At 40.8% G+C, this 22911-nt stretch overlaps 2 protein-coding genes across 20 annotated transcripts in view; one reads left to right on the top strand and one right to left on the bottom strand.

The window, feature by feature from the left end:
• The first annotated feature begins 1255 nt into the window (after window positions 1–1255).
• On the top strand, window positions 1256–6741 carry LOC133152049 (neuronal pentraxin-1-like). Its single transcript, XM_061275577.1, has 5 exons — window positions 1256–1789; window positions 2716–2923; window positions 4248–4489; window positions 4616–4795; window positions 5558–6741. The coding sequence occupies exons 1-5, from the start codon at window positions 1256–1258 to the stop codon at window positions 5777–5779; spliced, it is 1386 nt and encodes a 461-aa protein (XP_061131561.1). The 3' UTR covers window positions 5780–6741.
• Window positions 6742–7423: 682 nt separating this feature from the next.
• The window catches only part of LOC133151618 (endonuclease V-like), a 67360-nt gene continuing 51872 nt past the window's right edge, over window positions 7424–22911 (bottom strand). For 3 of the 19 annotated variants that reach the window (XR_009713942.1, XR_009713954.1, XM_061274799.1), the window contains 2 exons: window positions 9039–9096; window positions 7424–8090 (listed from right to left, as the gene is read on the bottom strand). Coding sequence is in view for 2 of the 19 variants with exons in the window: in XM_061274799.1 (XP_061130783.1) it covers window positions 9052–9096 (45 nt within the window). In the remaining 17 variants the exon portion in view is untranslated. Of the gene's footprint in view, window positions 8091–8139; window positions 9097–9171; window positions 9215–14044; window positions 14190–15282; window positions 15786–21429; window positions 21454–22911 lie in introns of those variants that run through there. The other 16 variants (XR_009713943.1, XM_061274800.1, XR_009713946.1 and 13 more) reach the window with 15 other exon arrangements.

The raw sequence follows: 22911 nt of genomic DNA, 5'->3' as shown, positions 1-22911 counted from the left end.
CGAGTCACAAGGTAAACTACACATCCTCAATAGAAAACCACACTGACATTGTGATTAAAAACTTGCAAACTTTGCTCCTTGCTAGCAAATAAGCTGCTGTTGGGCAGCTAAACACAACAAAGTGGCCCTTGTTGATTTGAAGGTTATGAAATCTAATGACATGCATTCTGCTGAGATAAGGAGAAATGTGTACATGTTTGTCCTGGAGCAATTAAGCTCCCATCCACTATTTGTTTCATATGCCATTGCTTGCCTCAAGCTCAGCATCTTGCTGATTACAACACACAGGATCAATGATTAAACAAATTAAGGTGGACTTGTTGGTCAATTTTCCTCCTACCTTTAGTCTGAAAAACTTCTTGCAATGTAACTGAGTTACAAATGTTTCACCTGAACATTTGTTTCCACAATTCTGTTTGTGACTATAGTTTTACACAGCACTGTGATGCAAGTGGGACTTTAAATCGATGTGTCGCTGAGTAGTTGTGCTCATTTGGCAGGAGAATGCACTGGAACACAAAGGGCATGTTTATTTATTTATTTTTCTATTTAATAGTTTGACTATTTATTTACTTACTTATAGTCCCTTGACTTCTGTGTAAAAAAAATATTTTATATTGCCGGAAACAAACCACTCTGTCATTGAAATAATAAATTAATTATTAAAAGTAGTATTAAATGTGAAGTGTTATACTATAACGGATGGTGAAAGAAATCTATACATGTAAAATATACAAGCCTATCAGCTCTAATATAGACACACATTGAATGGAAAATGCAAGGAAAGCGCATTCATCTGCTGCTTTCAATCCATTACCAAGCAAATTTCCTCCTGGGAGCTAATGCAGATTGCTGGTTTTACTGTAACAAGAGAAGTTCGATCATTATTAAAATACCGTACAGCAATTTATACAGCGTTTCGGAAGGGGGTGGATGGAGTACCCTTTCCGGCTCATTTAAGAGGGCGCAATAATTGTGATATCATAGGATACTGTTCATGAAAGATTCATTCCAAATAATTTCCAAGTATTATGAATTGAACTTATGACGTGTGAATAAGTGGGATGATCTGTTTTTAAATAGGAATATTTGGACGGGTTTTTTTGCTCATTACTTTCTTTGCTTTACCGACTAAACACGTGGATAAAAGCTTCTGTTTGGCATTGATCAAGTACGTGGGCGACTGTTCCACGAATCGTGCACGAGCTTAAAGAATGGGCCGGACTCCGGGCGCCTCCTTCCTCTCACAGATGCGATGAATGAGGGGATGCGTCAAGCGCTCTATAAAAGCGCGCGCGGATTGCTGCGGCTCCAAGCTTCAGTGAACAGCTCCGTGGTACTGAACACAGACATCAATGCGAGTGGAACCATGGATCGACTCCCGTGGAAAGTTTTCCTCCTTTGTTGCCTGGCCACCGCGGAGAGCTCCGCGCAAGACTTGGGACAGACGCAGTTTATTTGCACGTCGGTGCCCAAGGACATGGACTTGTGTGCGGCCACCATGCAGAACAGTGGCCCGGCGGAGGACCTGAAGACGACTGTCATGCAGCTGCGTGAGACCGTGCTGCAGCAAAAGGAGACCATTATGAACCAGAAGGAGACAATCAGGGAACTAACGTCCAAGTTGAGTCGCTGTGAGAGTCAGAGCTTCCCGGCCGCGGCGGGACCCGGAGGGAGGCGGCCGGGCGCCAAGAACACGATGGGGGATATTTCACGGGGCACCGCAGAGACCCTGGCCCAGCTGGGACACACTTTACAGACTCTGAAACAGAGACTGGAGAACCTTGAGGTAGGCAAGTTCCAGTGCAGCCAAGTTCCCTTGAGCTCCGTGCGCTTTGTAAGACGACAAGACAGATATTCAAGTCCATCTTTTACCGAGCATGCACATATAATAATATATATTATAATAGTAATATGTATATGCATGATGATTAAGTACAATATGCAATAATTTCATAGATAGATAGATAGATAGATAGATAGATAGATAGATAGATAGATAGATAGATAGATAGATAGATAGATAGATAGATAGATAGATAGATAGATAGATAGATAGATAGATAGATAGATAGATAGATAGATAGATAGATAGATAGATAGATAGATAGATAGATAGATCTCATCACGTGAGGTAAATTTAAATGTCACAGCAGCATCACTCAAGTAGCTACATCTGCATTAATTAAAGAGAAACAGCCAAGAGAGTAAGAATTAAAGAACAGCACTCGGAAGGAAATTTATATCTAATCCAAATAATTAGAATAAAAGATGTTGCATGTTATGGAACAGTATTATTTTGATCGTGTGTCTGTCTATGCTGGATCGCATTTGCAGGGGCGTGCACGTGCAATGCATTACAACGACAACTGTCTCTAATATTAAGTATACAGGGTGGTTAAATTCCGCTCGATGCTTTTGCAAACTACAAATAACCTCATGTTCAAATGCCCCCGCCCCCACCCCATCGCACAGTTATCTTTAAGGCGGACAGCTTGCACTGGATATGAGTGATTTATTGTGCAAGTACCGAAGTAATAATAGAGCCCGTGAGTGCGCATATGGGAAACCATAATTAGTTGTTATGAGAAATTTGACAAAGAGCTAAACATCCCCATATAAGGTAACCCTAAGGCACATAATTTAAAAGTAAAGATTTCCAATCAGAACTATTCCAATCTTAAACGCATCCCTTTCTCCTTCCGCACGCTGCAGCAATACAGCCGAGGGAATAACACCGTGCAGGCGAACAGTCTGAAGGATCTGCTTCAAAACAAGATAGATGACATGGAGAAGCAAGTTCTGTCTCGGGTCAACACATTAGAAGAATCCAAAAGTGGTTCCAGAAATGACAGCGGCCAACGGAACCGAGTGGAGTCCACGCTCACTTCTCTGCACCACCGCATCACAGACTTAGAGAAAGGTGCGTACATTGGTTATCTACCGCAAAGGGGTGGCGGGGGGCGGGTGTATTTAAGCCAATTTATAGCTCAAGGGCACATCATCCGCGCGAAGCCCTAATACGATGAGTTCTCGAGCTCCCATGGAGTCGAATGTTTTTTCCCCTCGCTTTCTGCTGCGGCATCTATCGCCTTGCGCGCGCATTGAGTAGAGAGCTGCATTGCTTTGCATATCTTACTGCTTGTAGTTTGCCCTTTCGCCTTTTGCCGTTTCACTGCCAAACGCTGACAGTGTGACTTGGAACAAAAATAAAATAAAAAATAGAACAAGAGGAAAAAGAAGAGGAACAACACGGGAAAAAAGTCTTAAGTGATTACAAGTACATTTCTGCCGCGGAGAGATAATGCCGAAAGGTGATTTGCAGTTAGGCGAGTTGGAGGATTTATGAGGCTTTTTCAGCTACCCAACTCGTGCGTGCGTGTGCGCGCGCGTGCGTGCGTGCCCTTCAGCGTGTATTTTTCCTCCGAGCTCTCCAACTTCATCCCACATTCAAAAACATATTAGGCTAAATCAGGGGTGTCAAACCCATTTTTTTTTTAGCGCATTGTAGCATTCTTTTGGAGGACCATTATGACTGTCAACCCAAATAAATGTATGAGCACCTCATATTATATACAGTAAAAGCTACAAAACAAACTGACAAATAACTAGTTTTCAAATCAGACGAGTAAAAACTGGTCAAATATTTAAAAAAAGATATTAAAAGTAAAGACAATTTGCAATTCTAGTAATGACATGAATTTGATGCACAGTTTGTCTTTGCGGGCCACATAAAATGATGTGGTGGGCTGTATCTGGCCCCCGGGCCTTGACTTTGACACCTGTGGGCTAAATGAAGACTCGACATCACCCATTAATGTGATTGTGAGTTTAGACAGTTTTATATCCCTCTGGTCTGTGACTGGCTGGCCACCAGTCCAGGTCGTGTTCTGCCTCCTTATCACCAATGATCCGCGTGAGGAAAACGTGGTATAGAAAATAGATGGATGCATGAACGTGTCATGGGCAGGTTCCCAGGGGAAATACCGTAGCAATCGCAGGTAGTCTTGCTTGGTACTTCAAATAGCAAGGTAGAGAATAGCATCTTCCATTTGTCACACTTGAGTTGTCCTCATATGAATTCTAATCACGTCTGCATTGTTGGTTCATGCCCATAAACATGAATTTTGATTAATGTTACTCTGTTCTCTTCCTAATCCCTAAAGACACCGATTAAATAGAAAAGAATTCCCAGAGCGAGCAGAAGCAAACCTTTACAGACCGACGGACATTAATCTCATGTGCAGGCAAAGAAAACAGACCCACGGATAAGTTCCAGCTGACATTCCCGTTGAGAACCAACTACATGTACGCCAAAGCCAAGAGGAGTCTGCCCGAGATGTACTCCTTCACCGTGTGTCTGTGGATCAAGTCCAATGCCTCACCAGGGGTGGGGACACCCTTTTCTTACGCTGTCCCGGGTCAGGCCAACGAGCTGGTGCTGATTGAATGGGGAAACAACCCAATGGAGATTCTCATTAATGACAAGGTAAGTGTGACACAACAGACAGAAAGCTAAAGTATGCATTTGAATGAAGAACCTGCTGCAAGGTTTTCAAGATGGAAATGAAGAGGCCTGAATCGTGATTTAAATGGAAGTGTGTATTTGCCGCAGGTGGCAAAGCTGCCCTTCCTCATCAATGACGGCAAATGGCATCACTTGTGCATCACATGGACCACCCGAGACGGGATGTGGGAGGCCTTTCAGGATGGTGTGATGAGGGGCAACGGTGAAAATTTGGCACCCTATCACCCCATCAAACCTGAGGGGGTGCTCGTCTTGGGACAGGAGCAGGTAAATCAACACGTGCAAATGTGCAGCAGTAAAATGTCATTTTCAGTTTGTGTCAAAGTTGAGCCTACCTGTTTGCTAATTTTGGCAAGTGATTGACTTAACTAAATACAAGCAGTCAAATCACCACTGGGAATGAGACACGTGCAACAAAATGAAATCATTATTTTAAGAAATGATCACTGCGGGGGAAAAGAAAGAATATTTATCAAATAAGAAAAAAATGAAGCCACACCTAAATTTGACGAGTGCAGAGGGAGGATTATCACTTGTGCCTGGGAGTCACGTCTCTTCACTGTGACCTGTTACTCGTTCATTCCATCCTTTTATATGAATGATGTTGACGCTGCTTGACTCCACAAGAAGGTCCTGAGCAGCCATGATGGCTTTTCATGTGCCTCTTTCCTATGCTGTGACAACTTTATATACTTTTTTGAAAACACATAAATGCAAACTTGTGTGTATGGCATAAGGTGCAAAGAAATGCTCTTTTCTTGGAACGAGCCAACTGAATATTTAACGGCTTTCCAACAAGGCAAATAAACAAGGTTCTAAACGTGAAATACAGTTTGGAGTTCTTGTTTAAAAAAAGAAAAGAAAAGAAAGAAAGATACAAATATATCTGCTGTAAATAGCTGATGACAAATCCAGCATGTACTCTCACCCAATGTCAGCTTGGACAGGCTATTTAAAATGAATGAAGCCACCACATTTGTGTTTTAACTACTGCTTTCTTTTCTTTTTTTAATTTGTCTCCTTCTGCAGGATACACTCGGAGGAGGCTTTGATGCAACACAAGCCTTCGTAGGCGAGCTGGCAAACCTAAACATCTGGAATAGGAAACTGTCCATCACTGAAATCTACAACTTGGCAACCTGCAACAGTAAAGCAACGGCCGGCAATGTGCTCTCTTGGACGGAGAGCAACATTGAAATATTTGGAGGAGCAACTAAATGGTCCTTTGAGCCTTGTCGTTCAGCCAACTGAACTAAATTGAAGCCATGGAAATAAGGCCTCTGTGTATTTCTGAGTTTATGTTGCTCTCGTCTTCATTTGATGTTTGTTAGAGGCCATTTGATCTTGACTTTAGTTGTAAGCTTCAAGCTGGGATTTCTGCCATTCCCAAGTATTTATATGCTGAAGAACAGTTTTCATCCTGGGGGAGGGGGGGGTTCATTCTGGGAAACCCCAGGTTGTTTTTTCTGAGGGGTTCAGTTGAAAGCACAACTTAATTTTTTCGGTTTGGCTTCTTTCGTCTGGAACGAGCATCAGGCAACCGTGTGTGGACAAGTCACCATCCAAGCAAGGAATTACGTACGTAACATTTCCCACCTGTTTCTCAGAGGAACCCTTGTCAATTCTTGTCAGTAGTTGACGCTGGGACAAGATGTTGAGGCTTTTTCCCTCTACCCTCTCCTCCTCCTCCTGCTCCTCCTTCCTCTTCCTCCAAGGCCCCTCCGGAACTTCCACTGTGACTGACAAAGAGAACGGAAGGAGCAGAGGACCCAGACTGTGGTACAAGTCAGTTTGTATGTGTCGTTCGCTTCAAGTGTTTCTGTAAGAATATCGCCAACTTGCCAACATTGTTACAAAGCCTGGGTGCCTTGGGCTGGTACAAATATTCAGCGCACACAATGTTTTAAGTTGCAAATTCAGTGTTATTTCATTTGGATTTTCTCTTTCTTGACTCTGGTTCAATTTATTGTTTGGGATTGTTATCCATCACGTGTTTTGGCAGGTGTTTGTACTGCTCTGTATTAGGAATGTTACAGTATCTGTATAGTAACAGCATGAATGACAGAGTGCTGTGAAAGCAATGTTGAAATCTGCTTTATTATATTTGGGTGTGGGTTTTTTACTGCATTGTTATATGCTCCAAGCATGGCAAACCTGAGAGATGAATAATTTAATTTTTGTAATAAAATTGTGATACTTAATGTCGCAGTGCAGTTCTGTTGTTTTTTTCTTGTGTGTGGTAACCCTATCTGCAATGGGAAAATCAGCACCTGAGGTTAGAAGCGAACTGACAACCATATTGTTGCTTTTTTTATTTTTTTTAATAGACTTCTATTTTACATTCTTTTGGTGAGCATATAGAGAGAGTATTTTGTATTTGGCTCAACTATTTCAGTGTGTGTAGGTATTAAACTACAAGGCAAATAAGCAATATATAAAAGAGCAAGGATAAGTATGATAGATAGAGGACACGAGTTGCATTAATGCATAAGAATCACAAGGGTACAAATGTGTTTTCATTTTCAGAACTTTACTATGTGATTTTTGCTCCCTGAGCGTAGAGCATCAAAAGATCAGGGGTGTAAACTTCATCTTCATTTCCACACCCAATTGCAAGCCGACAAGTATGAGGCGGGAGCGTTGTCTTGTTTTAGTATAATTTATGTGGCGCATAGAATTGAATGTTCTTTTTTTTTTTTTTTTTAGAAACTTTGCCTTTCTTGGATTTTTACATTGTTTGCCTTTCGGGGTTCAAATAGCTCAATAAATCTTGATGCCAGATGCTGCACAGCTGCACTTGTGATGCATTTTTTGAGTGAGAAAGACATAAAAGAACATATTATATTTTAATATTACAAGTGCAGCGTAACCATTCAAATCAGATTTAAAACAACATTTAAAAATGAAAGTAGTGGTTTAAAATTTATTGATTACTCATAATTTAGTTTACAAGGTCACAGAGAGCCAGAGCAGAAGGATAAAAGAACCCCATGCGACTCTGGTACACCAGGCAATCTGTGGATAAGTCATACAATCAGTTGTGAATGCCACTTTGAATCTAAAAAATACTACCACAACTATGCATGGTCAGGCCCTGGCACATGCCTGCAATTTTGACATGCAGTATCTTGTGATTGTTTCTTTCAAGTTATTCACAATTGCTGCCACCATGAACAATAGAAATGATGTAAATAACTAGATCAACTAAGTCCGAATAAAAATTTATAATTAACTCACTAATTATGATCTCTCCTCTGGCCATGTATTGTGGCCTCTCACAATAGAAGAAAAAACAATTCATCTTTTTGCTGTATAATGAAGCAGACCAGCGGTGGCCAGAAGAGAGTGTGGAAATTTCAGTCTTGCACTTTTCCAATGGCCTTAAACATCAATCTCAACAAAGCTATGCATAATTAGAAAAAAATACACAAATCTTTTCAGAAAGACTGCAGGCTGATTTTTGGTCTTAATCCTGTCCTCGGAGTGGATTTTCATTAGCCGTGAGAGAGAGAGGGACGCATCACTTTGCAGTAATCCCCCATGGTGCACTGCAGAAAAGAGCCTGGGTCGAGTAGCGGCAAAGAGAATGACAAGGCGTTTGTACAAAGTGCTCCTGAGTCCCACTATAGTTATTTTATTACAAGGAGGATAACAACATTGAGGTTGGAAAACAATGCCTTTGCCTGGCCATTGAGAAACAATCATGTTAGACTGTCAAGTAAAAAGTGAATAACATTAACTGCATATTAATTGTGAAATAAATTAATTCCCACCCATTAATCAATCTTCCTCTTTATGGTTGTAGAAAGTATACAGAACAGACATTTTGAAAAATTCCAGTCAGGTTTCCAACAACAACAGTCCTCAAGTACTAAATGATGTTAGCTTGAAGGGTAACACAAGCAAGGTATCAGTGCAAGTTTTATTTGATCTCAGTAAAACATTTGATGTGATTGATTACAATATATTATTGCGTGGGTAGGTAACTTTAGTGGGATTAAATGGAATGGTTCATGCCCTATTTTAAGTTAATGGTTCATGTCCTACTTACTTGGTGACCATTGGTAGTTTTGAATGGCCATGACACGTGGGGTCCCTCAAGGGTCAGTTTTTGCACCCCTTTTGCTCAGTCTGCATTTATTCCATTTGGGTCAAATGACTCAGAACGCTAAAGTTGGCTATCATTGTCATGCAGATGACACAGCTATATTTATCAATGTCCCCAAATAACAGCAGTTCAATTAACGCACTGTGTCGTCGTTTAGAGCAAACAACTGGATGAACCAACATTTCCAAAACAAAACAGAGATAATTGTTTTTAGCAATGAAGAAAATAGGACTGTTGTTAGAAAACACCTGGAGTGAAAAAGATCACTTCCAAAATCTTGGGGTGTTGATAGACTCAGACCTGACTTTCAGCAATCATAGGGAAAATCAATTACTAAAACTGGAAAAATATATCGAGACGGAAGGTTTGAATGCTCCAGGCAGACCAGGAGAAACTTATTACCTCCAGTAGAGCATCAGACAGCTGCAGCTCTTTCGGTATGCTGCAGATTGGGTTCAGACTGGAACAAAGAAAGCAGAACATATTACTCCAGTCCTAAAGGATTTACACTGGCTCTCAATCAGATGTAGAATACATTTTGATAGTTGCTACACGTCTATCACTGAATAGTTTGGATCCTGAATAAAATAAAATAAATGGTGATTGAATATAAGCCCAGTAGGCCTCTGAGATCTGCAGACTTGGGTGAATTGGAGGAGTCCAGTGTACAAAGCAAACATGGTGACGATATATTTAGCTGTTGTGCTTCACGCAAATAGAATAAGATGCCAGCAGAAGTGGTCAGCCCCAAGAGTAAATGCTTTCCAGGTCAACAAGTTAGCTTTTTATCCCATTTGATTCAGATCTTCTAAACATCTTTAAATCTTTTTTTTTTTGCATCACTTTAGAAACACACTCTTAATTCTTTACTCTGTGCTTTGCTTCTGTCATTGTTGTGTTTGTAAATGCTTGTACATGCTGTTTCCCTGCTTGTGTGAAGCATATTGAGTTGCCTTGTGTATTAAATGTGCTATATAAATAAAGCTGCCTTGCCTTAGAGACTATCCCGGCTGACTTAGTGCAAAATGTAGACTGGGCGAATGAACTATGGTCACGGGACTAATATGAATGAGGCAACAGAGGGGAATTAAGCCATGGCAGTTGGATGTATCTCACCCACGTTAACTAGCACACTATAGTGCTAAGATGCACACCATTGCCATTCTGTGCATTCCCGTCCAAAGATTTCTAAAGAAGACTGAGCCCTTGTAAATTCCTTAATCAGCTCTTATAAGTGAAAGGAATGGCCGTGCAATGGTAAGGTTATAAGGAGTAGATGGAGAAGCTGCACTTCAACTGCTCAGAGTAATGGAGACTGTAGAAGAGAGGTGAAGAAAACAATAGAGGGCGCATGACGCTGGTAGAGGAAAAGTGACAGGGGTGCTATGTGACGAGAGCACACCGGCTAAAGTGACAGGAAAAGTTTCTAGGACAGCAGCAAGTTTAGCAACGTGGTATGGCTCTGAAATTGTAGAAATGATGAGAAGACGAGAGACACAGCTGGAAATGCAGAGTTGAAATCGTTGAGAATGTCTTCGAGAATGACGAGGAGGGACAGCACCAGGAATGATCTCAGCAAAGACTGTATGGTTTGGAACTAGAGAGGCCAGATTGAAATGGTTTGAACATGCACAGAAGAGGGACACTGAAATATCAGGAGGATTCAAGGGCTACCAGGATGGGGGAAACTAAAGAGGAAATTCATGACCCAGTACATAGACTTGACCATAAGCCTATGTTGTACTTTCAATAAAGCACATTGTGCATGAATTGTGCTTTTTTAATAAAGCTGCGCTGCTTTTTGACTTGCCTTCCCTCAGCCACTAATTAGTTAGATTTCAATCTCAAAATGAGAGTGATTAATTTATTGTCCACATATTTTATCAAAGTCAAACATCCCACACGAGACAAACTTGCCTCTACAGAAGTTGTTTGTCTTTGGAGGTGATTGAGTGGTTAAGGGCGTGACATATGTGCTGACATCTCATTAATTCATCAGATGTCCCCTGAGGCAGAGGCAGGACAGAAATATTGCTTCTGTCCACAAGTGCAGCTATTCCGCATGTTTGTGTTTGGGTGGCAAAAAGGGCTGAATAAGAGTTTAGAGATGCCGTGCTCAACAACTACTGCCTGCAGAAAGAATGTGCCTTTGCTCCATTATACAATAAGTGCATGATGAGTGATTTATTCCATACTGCTTTTCTCCGCAGAGCCTAGAATGGTAAGAAAAGGGGAGAGAAATAAGTGAGGAATAGAGATTGATCGTCATCTTGCTGCTCTTCTCTTTGTGATGAGACAGCAGGGAGTGGAACTTGTGGCATTTACTGATCAGCAGAGTCCTTCAGGAAGTATTCAGCGAGGATAATGAGGTTTCCTAGGCAGGCTGGGATCAAAGTGGATATAGACCGCGGCAGGAGGCTACTCCACAAGTCAGACCAGAAAATGATTATTTTAATATTCTTCTTCATACAGTATGCATCCTACACTTGTCTCAGTGGGTTTCATAGATCCACAACAGCTCCAGAGCATATACAGTATCGGATTTTCTCAGCTTGAATGTGACGTGTCAGGCCTCAGAAGAGATGTCTCCGTGGCAGACATTGAAGGTGGAAAAAATGAACACCAATGAAACAGCAGAGGGATGAAAACGAATCCAATGATTGAGCCAAATAAATTCCACCCTTCTTAAAATGTGTCCCGGCAAAGATACCTGGCACTGTGTGAAAAAAATATCTACCCCAGGTTTTAAATCATGACTTAAATGTGGCTAATCAGATTTTTAGGAAAGCTGGATTAAGATTCATTGACCACATACAAGCTTGATTTCCTCCAAACCTCTTCAAAAAGAGAATCTGTCCACCAAGCTGCAAAAAACTGTCAATATCCAATAAAATTCAGGAACAGATCTGAAATAAAGAAACGAACATATGAACTGACATGTTATGAAAATGACTATCAGTCTGGAAAGGATTACAAAGCTATTTCGAAAGCTTTAGTATTCCACAAACCACGGTGAGAGCCATTATCCACAAATTGAGAACCTCTAACCTTCCCAGGAGTGGCTGGCCTATAAAAATCACAACAAGAGCACAGTAGTGACGCATCCAGGAGGTCATAAAGCAAACCAGAACAACATAAAAAAAACGGAGTAAGTTGAGGTCAGTGACTAAAGACTGCGCAAAAATGCCAAGCCGAAAACTATTGCTGACTAAAATCAACGCAAAGCTACGACTTATGCATAAAACAACAGCAACAAAACATCAAAATGATCTTAGGGGGTGGCCATTTTGCCACTTGTAGTCGACTGAACATGACATCAAGGTTACTCGGGGCTCAGGTAATGGCCAATCACAGCCCAGTTTGCGAACATCTCACGGCCCAACTGAGAAAAGAAATGAGCTGCCATTAATGATGTTCTTCTGATTGTGCATCTAATGAGTGAAACAGAGTGTGCACAGCAATTGAATCTACAGTGACTATAAAACATTCGAGACAGAGTTAAAGAAAATTAATGAACAAGCAGAGTGGGCAGAGATCTTCGACCCCCTTAGGTTCATCTCTACTGGTCCCCTTCACCCATATGTGCATGGTATATAAAGTATATGTGCAAGTATAATGCTTGCATCCAGTTTGAACATAATGTGCATATTTTATTGCATAATTTTCAACTACATTTCTGAAAAATATGACCATACACATGGTTTGTTTGATAAACAACACTGCCAAAATGTTTGGCGCATCATGTAAATATTTACTTGAACAAGCAATTTTGGGCACGGTTGTATTTGTGAATTGTTGGTTACGTGATGATGAATGAGTCTTCAACTGCACGATCACGCATATGAAGTTGGATAAAAAGGAAAACCGAATGACAGCTGCTCTTTATATTTCCACAGGGAGCTTTGTAATGATGCGGTTTATCTGTTTCGCAGCACAGACGCATTTTTCTGTTCACATTGCAGACGGCTGCTGATAGAGTGGCTCTGCCATCTTGGGTTGTTCCATACGCAGTGTAAATTTTATAGAGTGGCTTTGTGACACAACATCAATTTGTTTTACTCTTATAGGTTACAAACAGAAGGCCTTTCATATCTGTGTTTCATAGATGAAAATTTGGTGGATCATTTTCAAAGAAGTCTGAAGTATTTTTAAATGATTTAAAAAAACATTAAAACTAATGACAGGCTTCTACTACCGTAATTTTCGGACTATAAGTCGCTCCGGAGTATAAGTCGCACCAGCCATAAAATGCCCCATAAAAGTGAAGAAAAAACATATAAGTCGCTCCGGAGTATAAGTCGTATTTTGGGGGGCAATTTATTCGACAAAATCCAACACCAAGAACAGACATCAACGAACAGCAATAGACTAAACAGTACGGTATGCTAACGTGACAAACACAAACGAGGAGCTGAGAACGGGCCTGACGTAACATTCAGTTATTTAAAAAAACGATTACATAAATAACACGTTTATAAAACCATCTGTGTCACTCCAATTCATTAAATCCATCGATCGTCTTTTGTCAACAATGCCGTGTGCAGTTCAAATTATTCCACAGGCCCATACAACGATATATGAACTATATTTTAAATAACTAGCACATAAACAACAATATTATCAAACCATTTGTGTCACTCCAAATCATTAAATCCATCGATCAAATTTCTCGTCTTTTATCGATCGTCCTTTGTCAACAATGCCGTGTGCCGCGCCGCAGTTCAAATTATTCCACAGGCCCATACAACGATATATAAACTATATTTTAAATAACTATCACATAAACAACAATATTATCAAACCATTTGCGTCACTCCAAATCATTAAATCCATCAATCACATTTCTCGTCCTTTATGTCATCCTGGTGACAGAGGACATGTCCAGAGGATATGGCGCTTTAAAGTGTTAATTACTTTATTTGATTTTTTCTCTATATTTTTCATATTTTGAATATGTTCAAGATAAAGATATCAAAGCATGTGAAGTGATCAACTATACTAAAAATAACATGTGGTGGTCAACTATACTTGTAAGTGATGTGTTAATGATCAAGTAAACATTCGTGAAAAAAAACATATATAAGTCGCTCCTGAGTATAAGTCGCCCCCCCCACCCAAACTATGAAAAAACACCGCGACTTATAGTCCGAAAATGACGGTATATTTGCTGACTAGCAAAACTAATTTCCCACCTCACATTCACATTTACACAGTATTTTGTAAAATCATGTTTCAAAAAGCAACACAGGAGCCTTTATTGTACTTTATGAGTGTGTGTACATTGAGAAAAAAAAACCATATCCCTATTTGTGGTCCTCTACACATTTATCAATTTTTTTGCTCTGTACTTTTGCATTTGATACGCTTGTCATTTCTTCTTTTGCTCACATTTGTTGTTTTGCACTTACATCATTTTTATTTCTCTTTCGATGAGCACAACGCCGGCAGACATATTCTCCTTCTTTATTTTCCCATTGCGCCTGCTCGCCTTCCCACATTCGGCGCAGATTCTTACACTTTCATCGGCAATATGACCAAGAGGTTTGAGGTTGTCTGAATAGTAAGAAAGCAGGGTTTCATGTTTATGAGTGCAGACCCCCTCACTTCAAAGTCTAGCGGGGAGCAGGGTGGACTGTAAATGAGATGATGTAAACTCCCAATGGAGAAGCGGGAGCGATCACATATTCAAGGTCAGCGGTCATTTTCCTTAGAACGACCTGGTTGAGATACCCCCTGCTCCCTCTCATATCTCGCGTATGTTCTGACGGGCTGTAATGGCAAGACTTGCCCTCTGATCAAGGCTCTGTAGAGGGGTGATTATACAAACACGAGGAGAGAATAAAAGAGTAGGGAAACCTCTGAATTACTTAAACAAGGAGACAAGGAGAAAGGGAAAAGTGGATCTAATGAGGAATACTGTAAGTCAGATGGAGAAACGAGAGGGCACAGATTTGAGAGGTTGACAGGCTCTTTGTAGTCAGTCATTCACTGTCTCCAGTTAAAATTCCCTTCTTAACACTCCCTTTCATAGGAAAGCCCACCCCCCTCCACCTCCTGCTTTCCCTTTCCCTCACTGTCCTCCCCTCTCTCGCTGCACAGAGCACCGCAATAGCGTTATGAATTATTGAGGAACCCTGAATCGGGATTGAACATTTGTGTTTTGCGGTTGTGTCTTTTGTGTCGATAGTACAACAGGCAAGCATTCACAATAAAATATCCAATCAAAATAAACAACAACAAAAAACCCTCTCATGTTCTATTCTGCATGCATCAGTGTGAGAAGAGCCCAGCCATTTCCCTGCAAGGAGGGGACTGGGTGTGTTGCACTGAAATTGGAATGCAATCGAGAAAAAAAAAAAATCCACTATGAATATTCCTGAATGATTCCTTGCACTGCAGGAGAATCACTTGGAATGAGGAGTTGTCCATTGGGAATAAAATGAGCTCATTTGAAGGGTAAAAGTTGGAGATCTATGTGAATGTTATATGAGCTTGAGGAATAGCTTGGTGCAGTGGATGTCGCTTTGAGAGAGTGAGGGAGGGTGAGACTGCGGTGAATGTGTGTGCATAAAAAGTCCATGTAGTATGTGTATGTATGTTTTTGCGTGGGTACAAAACAGGCCCACTACCTGCCAAAAAGTTAAAGTTAAAGTCCCAATGATCGTCACACACACATCTGGGTGTGGTGAAATTTGTCCTCTGCATTTAACCCATCCCTGTGTGATTTTTGATCCATCCCCTGGGGGAGAGGGGAGCAGTGAGCAGCAGCGGTGCCGCGCTCGGGAATCATTTGGTGACCTAACCCCCCAATTCCAACCCTTAATGCTGAGTGCCAAGCAGGGAGGTAATGGGTCCCATTTTTATAGTCTTTGGTATGACCCAGCCGGGGTTTGAACCCACAACCTTCCAGTCTCAGGGCGGACACTCTACCACTAGGCTACTGAGGTAGTGGCTCAGGACAAGAGTGTAACCACAGGGTGTTGCCATGAGACGCCAGAGTGTGAACGACGTGAATGCGTGTGTGTGTGTGTGTGTGTGTCTGCCTGTGCATGGGAGCGTATTTGCGTGGTCCATGTTTCAATTCTAGCTTAATTGGCCCAAATCTGCCATTCAGTGGAGCAGGTTCATTGCCCTCCTCCATATGGCCTCCTGGGAAAAAAAAGTACATAAGTGTCAAATTGCTACTTCTCCTATATTTCGTCTCACACAACACACACACACACATGCCCTGCCTCGAGCTGGAAACCATGGCAAAGGATGTGTAATTAGGTCAAGTTCATCACTGCATATTTATAGTTATACAGATACACGCGGATGTGTACGTGTGCACGCACATTTATCTCATAAACAAAGGTGACCCAATAAGGGTTTTGGGAGGTCTATTGACTATATGATCTGACAAAAGGAACATATTCACCTAAATTCAGAACCCAACAAATACTTTTTTAAGAACATAAACAGAAACCCCTTATTGGGACATTTTTTTGTCATCGGCAATGGAAGGCTTTGATCAACACTGCTGATCCTGGGCTGATCAAGATCAGCGGTCGATCGATCGGACCATTTCTCCTCATAATATTTTGCAGACACACATCGTATGCGGTGGGGCTAATAAAGCACCAACAGTTTTGAGTGCAGTGATGTAAAATGAAAGGGTGGAAACAAGCTTTCAGTAATTCAGTGTACTACGGAATAAGGGGTATGCAATTACAGTTTGAAGAGGCCCTCCTGGAAAATGTCAGCACACATTATAATTCAATCCAATATTTTGTTCTCACCAACCTGAATAAAAATGATACAATGATACTGTGATACAGCGCAACTCAAATACCATTTATTGAGGTTAGTCAGTCCACATTTAATACTACTAAACCTATATTTAAAACAAAAAGTAATCAGGAGCACAATAGAATAATGGTTCTGTCTGCCTCACAATCAGCACATTTAGGTCTTCAGATTAGGTCATTTAGGTAAATCTTCAGTGGAACATCTGTTTGCGTGGGTTTTCTCCCTATCGTTCCTCCCACATCACCAAAACACACATCTCAGGTTAATTGAAAGCTCTAAAGTACCTGTTGCCATAAATGTGAGTTTGACTGCTTGTTTTTGTCCAAAGGGGCATTGTGATTAACTAGCGACCAGTCCCGTCTGTACCCTGCCCCTCCCTGAAAGTCAACTGGGATAGATTTAAGCACACCTACAACCCTAGTGGGGACAAGTGGTAAAAGTGGCAGATGGAAGGATACAGTTGTGTATACTCTTTCCCAATGGTCATAAACTTTTAGTTGTCTTTCCAGAACAGAGGTACAATGTGGGCATGATGTAATTTGATTGTCAAGGTGCTTAGGTGTGAATGTGAGTGTGAATGGTTGTTTGTATGTGCCCTGCAATTGGCTAGCAATCAGTTGAGGGTGTACCCCGCCCAGAGACCGCTGGGATGGGCTCCAGCACACCAGTGACCCTCGTTAGGAGAACTGGTTCAGAAAATGGATGGATGGATGGATGGATGGATGGATGTCAAATGTCAGACAACAAAGTCTTTGGCCTTTCCTGCAACAGTGGTCACGCTAAACTGCAGCCTGTCTATATGGCAAAGGGAAATCAAGGTGATGTTTTGCCTCATCTATGGATAGAGTTGAACTGATGCTGAGAATCTAGTGCAAACCAAAAAACCCACCCTTCGTGGAGCTGGCTGTTTCCAATCGGCGAAATGAATGGCTCACTTGTGCCCATTATTAATGGCTCGACATGATTGTTTCAGTGAATCAAATTTTGGCTGATATTGTATCCAGATAATTACGTAACGTAAAAATAAACTGCAGTCACATGAATTGAGTATTAATACTCAACCCTGAAGGAAGGAATTCCTTCAGGGCAGCGCAGCAGGGTTACACAGAAATGATGGCTACCGGGGTGGAAGGAGACAGGAAGAGAATCAAAGTGATGATTCAGCAACTGAACGAAAGCCAAGAAGAAGTCATGCGGTTCCTCACAATGACAAGACCAACAGGAAGAAGACAGGAAGAAGACAAACGGAGCCACACCTCTAGATGTAGAGTGTGAACTTCATGCTGAAAAGAGGCACAATCTGGAAATTAAAAGACATCCACACTTTGTGTCTTTCTCATATCTTGAGTCTGCAAGTCATTCTTGAAAGATAATTATTGTTGTTCTCATCCTCGTACTTTGATTAAAGATCTCATTGCTTTGTGACAGCCGACATTATGCCCATCAGTCTCTCGGGTGTCAAACTCATTTTTATCGAGGGCCACTTTGCAGTTATGGCTTCCCTCAGAGGGCCGTTATGATAGTGACACCAAATAAATGTTTGGTTGTCTCGTATGAATACATATACACACAGTGGCGTAGCCAGGAATTTTTCCAGTAGGGACGCGCGCTCACAGGAAAAAATATCGAACATCACCCACGCTGTTCGCTGATCGCTAAAACAACATCCGGGTCCGGGAGGCAAACGGTGAATGGATAACATTGCGCACATAGAATAGCGCAAGCACATTCGCTTGTTGTGGACAATCTGGCTCCCTCATACGGGACTAATCTCCTTTAGTACCCCTTGACATTAATCATTTAAAAGTCAATACATCCCTTACTGTTATCATTTACTGTTTTGTTTCTTTATTACTATAATTACGACGAGGTGATGATTGTTTTTATGATAGTTGATTGTCAAAGACAAAATGAGATGCAAGTATAGCAACATGGGCTTTGTTCTTTTTTGTCAACAGTAAAGTACAAAAATAAAGATTATAAAAATGTTTTTGTCCTATTATGAATCGCTGCGAGTAATTGTGCATTGCTTCAGTTTTCTCCGGATGTTTATGGTGGTAATAACGTGTAAGGCAAAGCAGTGGTTTGTTTTTAAATCAGCAACTGCACACAAAAAAGCTGGACTCGCGCTGGCTGCCCACAGGCGAATTCTTTAAATTCTTCCGTTACAGAGATAATGCTCACGTATGATTGACAGTTTCAACGAGGTATTATTTTATCAGTGCAATGTGATTTCAAGTGGTCGTTGTTTGCAGTGGTGTAGAAGTGCACCACTACTTACCGAGAGCTGTTTCTAACATTCTGACAATGACAATACCTCTCTTTTAGCTGTCTTGAAATCACTCTCGCTACAAAATGATGTGTTTTGGTGTTCTCCTACGGGAAATGAGATCACAAGCAGATCCATCCACGACAGAGGCTAACTTCCCTGTCAGTTTCTCTCACCAATTACTGCTCTCATGTCTCACAGGGAAGAGATAAGCCCTGTGCACACTCGAAAAGAATCTCCCCACTTCACTCTAACCACATGTACAGTAGCTCAACATCTCATTAAAACATTTTTCTTTTGGTGCTATCTCCAATGCACACCGCCCCCAAGGTACTGTTGGCCTCTCCTTTCCACTTAACGACAGCCAGTGCAGTGCTACTGACAAGTGGGTCAATATCACTATGAAGTGCATTTGGTGTCTTCATCAGAAGCAGTCAAACGGTGAGGTCTTATTATACACTATACTACTGTGTTATATTTGCTCACATGCCTTGACTCACATATCAATTTAAATGACATCCCATTCCTAATACATTCCAATATGATCTACCCTTTGCAACTATAACGACAGCAACATTTCTGAGAAGGCTATCCACAAAGTTTAGGAGTGTCTTCATGGGATTTTCTTACCATTCTTCCATAGGAGCATTTATGAGGTCACGCATTTTGATGTTTGAATAAAAGGCCTGCCTCTCAGTCTCTGCTCTCATTCATTCTCTGAGCTGTGTGCAGGCCATTCAAGTTCATCCACACCAAGACTGTCATCCATGTCTTTATGGATCTTTTTTTTTTATTTATCTTCAAGTAGCGTTCTCCTGGCAACCATCAAATCCAGACTCTTCCATCAGATTGCCAGACAGAGAAACGTGATTTGTCACTCCAGAGAACACGTCACTGCTTTAGTGTCCAGTGGCGACATGTTTTACAGCACTGCATCCAACTCTTTGTATTTGCAAGAGCTGTCTATAATTGTTGAGACGACTTGATAATCAGGACATTTGATTTGTTTGTTGCAGAATACGATACTGTTTTTTTTTCTTTTGTCAAGTATGACGTTTTCATTGGTAAGTAACTAAGAATAAAGTAGATAGTGGACTCTGACTTGCAAAATGGAAGAGATGTAGAAGGGGAACAGAAGGATTGCTCCGCTCTGTCAAAATAATGCAAAAGGAAAGTCAGGTTTGAACAGCTTGGGCCCTCTGAGAGTGAGCTGAGAAAAATCGAGTAAATGCAGATGTCACTAAGGACAAAACTGCAGTAAAAAAAACCTGCTAAGTAACTGGAACCACTGCAAAATAATAAATGATTAATCACACGTTCTTCTTTTGGATGGCTCCAAAATAGTAAAAAGGTGCATTTGAGGACAATACTCAGGTTAAGCAAGAGCATCCATAAACTCCTTTTTGAATGTAGAGGCAGACAGGACAACTAAGCGGGGAAACCAGAGAGACTTTAAACACAAAAATACCAAGTAACAACATCGAGCTAAATGTGTGATGAACATGTTAACAGGCAAACCTTGATTTCTTCAAAGTGAATGTACAGTATTTTGCCTTACGGGTCTCTGATATAGAAGCAGTGTGTTGATCTCCGACCCCTCCTACTGATCAATACTGCCCATCTGACCACTTCTATTTTTGGATGTCATCCCTGCGGAGTCAGCTCACTCACCACCTTGTCCTTGGTTTCCGCTCACCTCAACAGGCTCGTCCGGCAGTGAGCTGCCAGCTGCCAAGTCTGACTCATTTTAAAAGAGTCACTTGGTGATGACACATTACACACAATATGCTGTTACTAATTTGGTTAGTTCGGACTTGCAGTCATTTAAGGAAAGAAAATCCAGACACCTGTCCCACCACCCATCCATGCATATTAGAGATGACCAAAATATCAGGGACATGTACCGTATTGGCCCGAATATAAAACGAATATAAGAATATAAGCATTGAAATAAGACTGAAAAAGTGGGGGTCGTCTTACATTCGGGGTCTAGACATTATATCCATTCATAACGCTAGACGCGGCAGATATCTTTAAAGCGAATGCTGAACTTAACTCCCCAGGCCAAAGCGAGCCCATGTCACGAAGAAGAAGAATAAAAACAGCGGTAGCACGAAGAAGAAAAATAAAAAATAGTGGTAAGAAGGAAAAGAGAAGAAAATGAGAGAAGCGATAACAGAAAATTGAGAAACAGTAGGTTTATTTACATTTCAAAAACCAGAAGCCATTCATTTACAAATGTGATTGCACTTTAGTTTACATATTTGAATGTTCAGATATTAAGATGTGATGGACAGTTTTTGCATGATTTCAATGAGGCAAAATAACATGCTTTTTCTCCCGTTATAACCATTTGTTTCAGATGTGCTGTAATTATTCTCTGTATAGAAATTAAATTCGGTGTTCAAAAAGTCTTTTTTCAAACTTGAGTCTTGAAAAACAGGGGGTTGTCTTATAATCAGGGTCATCTTATATTCGGGCCAATATTTATTGAAAAGGCACCTGGTGTAAAGAATCAGACTTGACCCAAAAAATGTAATAAGAACAGCTTATAAAAAGAGTCGAGCTGACCCATATCTACTTTGAATGTAGGGCAAGTGAATAAAAACTAAACTCTTCTCAGAACACCTCCACTTTTAGAAGCTCAAACACACACACACACACACACACACACACACACACACACACACGGATGCACTGCATTTGCAGTATAACAAAGTAGCTGATACTCAAAGTTCCTTTTGCTGTATCACTCAATTTCTAGAGAGAAAGAGAGTGAGAGAGATAGAGAACGAGAGACAAAGAGAAGCGTTAGTCATGAAAAATAAACCCTCCCTCCTTCCGTCCGTCCATCCGTCAGTCCATCCATCCAATGAAAAAAATGGGGGTACACACACCGGTAGGCAGCATTGAAACAAGTTTTTTTTCTGAAGAAAAGAAATCAGTGGGAGTAAATTTTCATGCACACAAGACTCTAGAGAAATGGAATGACTTAAAATCACGACGGCCGTGATAGCAATCACAGATTTGACAAGCCGCCCATCTACCAGGTGGTGTACCATTGTGTGCGGCACAGCACAGCCTGTGTCAGACTCGGTGGTGAAAATAAACCAAAAATGCATCCTGTTCTTATTTCTTTGCCTATTATGCTACCGTCCTTGTGAGGACTTTCCAAACAAATCTCATGCTCATTATTGAATGTGGCCTTTTTCCATTGCATGTGCGCCAGACATATTTGGACCAATCGTGATTTCCACTTTTCCTTTAAGAGTGCTGCTAGTAAAAAATAAAAGATGAGTCATGCTATTTTATTAAACAAGTGCATTTAAAATGAACCGAAGTGATTCCATGGCCCATGACTCAACAAATAAGATTTAGGGAGTCGAAAACTAATGGGCAATTATGCATCATTTTTAATGAAATCTAGAACATGATGATACATGGAGGATGCAGTAATATAGATGCATCTGAAATTATAGAAAGTAGATTACAGACACTCAATTACTAATGGTGGGTTGGAAAAATTAAAGGGATTCTGATTTAGTGTTTACTTTCTCCGCTTGTCCGAAGCTTGTTCGGTCCTTCAATTCTTTGAGGAATGGAGAAGTTAGTTTACTTGTCACAAATTATTAATGGCAAACTGCAAATGAGAATAATATCCAAGCAAACAAGTTGTTCGACTACACTTTTACTTTATTGGAAAAATATAACAAGGTACTTGTGTATTACACGTAGCTTCTTGATTTATTCATTATCCTGTTGGAAAAGAGAAACTAAATGAAATGAAACAATCTGTTTATGTGATGTTAGTCACGCTTAATCAGACTACTAGTATTACTCCTAGTAATTTTTCTTCTTCACTGTATTTTCTGGAAGCCCTGTGGAACCATGTTGCCTCTCACAGGTCAGTCTTGGCATATGCCATATGTCACTTTTGACAGCAAAGACGGATTGTCGCTGGAGATTTCCATATGTGTGCAGTGTTCTGTGTTCGTCATCTTGAGTCTACCTTACGCTACGAGCCTGATTTACAAAAGTTTTATGTAGAAAAAATAGACCCAAACTTGATCGTTTATGTAAATAGATGGGGAAGCTGAGTTACAACCCGAATATGTAAACTACTGGAAGGAGACGATGCAAATAGATTAATTTAGCAAACACAAAGTGATTAACCAAACAAATCGTGGTGAATGATTTTGCATCTTTAAATACAGAATG

Source organism: Syngnathus typhle, linkage group LG3 (genome assembly GCF_033458585.1).
Source record: "Syngnathus typhle isolate RoL2023-S1 ecotype Sweden linkage group LG3, RoL_Styp_1.0, whole genome shotgun sequence".
NCBI classification, from domain to species: domain Eukaryota; kingdom Metazoa; phylum Chordata; class Actinopteri; order Syngnathiformes; family Syngnathidae; genus Syngnathus; species Syngnathus typhle.
Note: the sequence above shows the minus strand (reverse complement) of the source record. Positions and strands in the feature narration are given on the sequence as shown.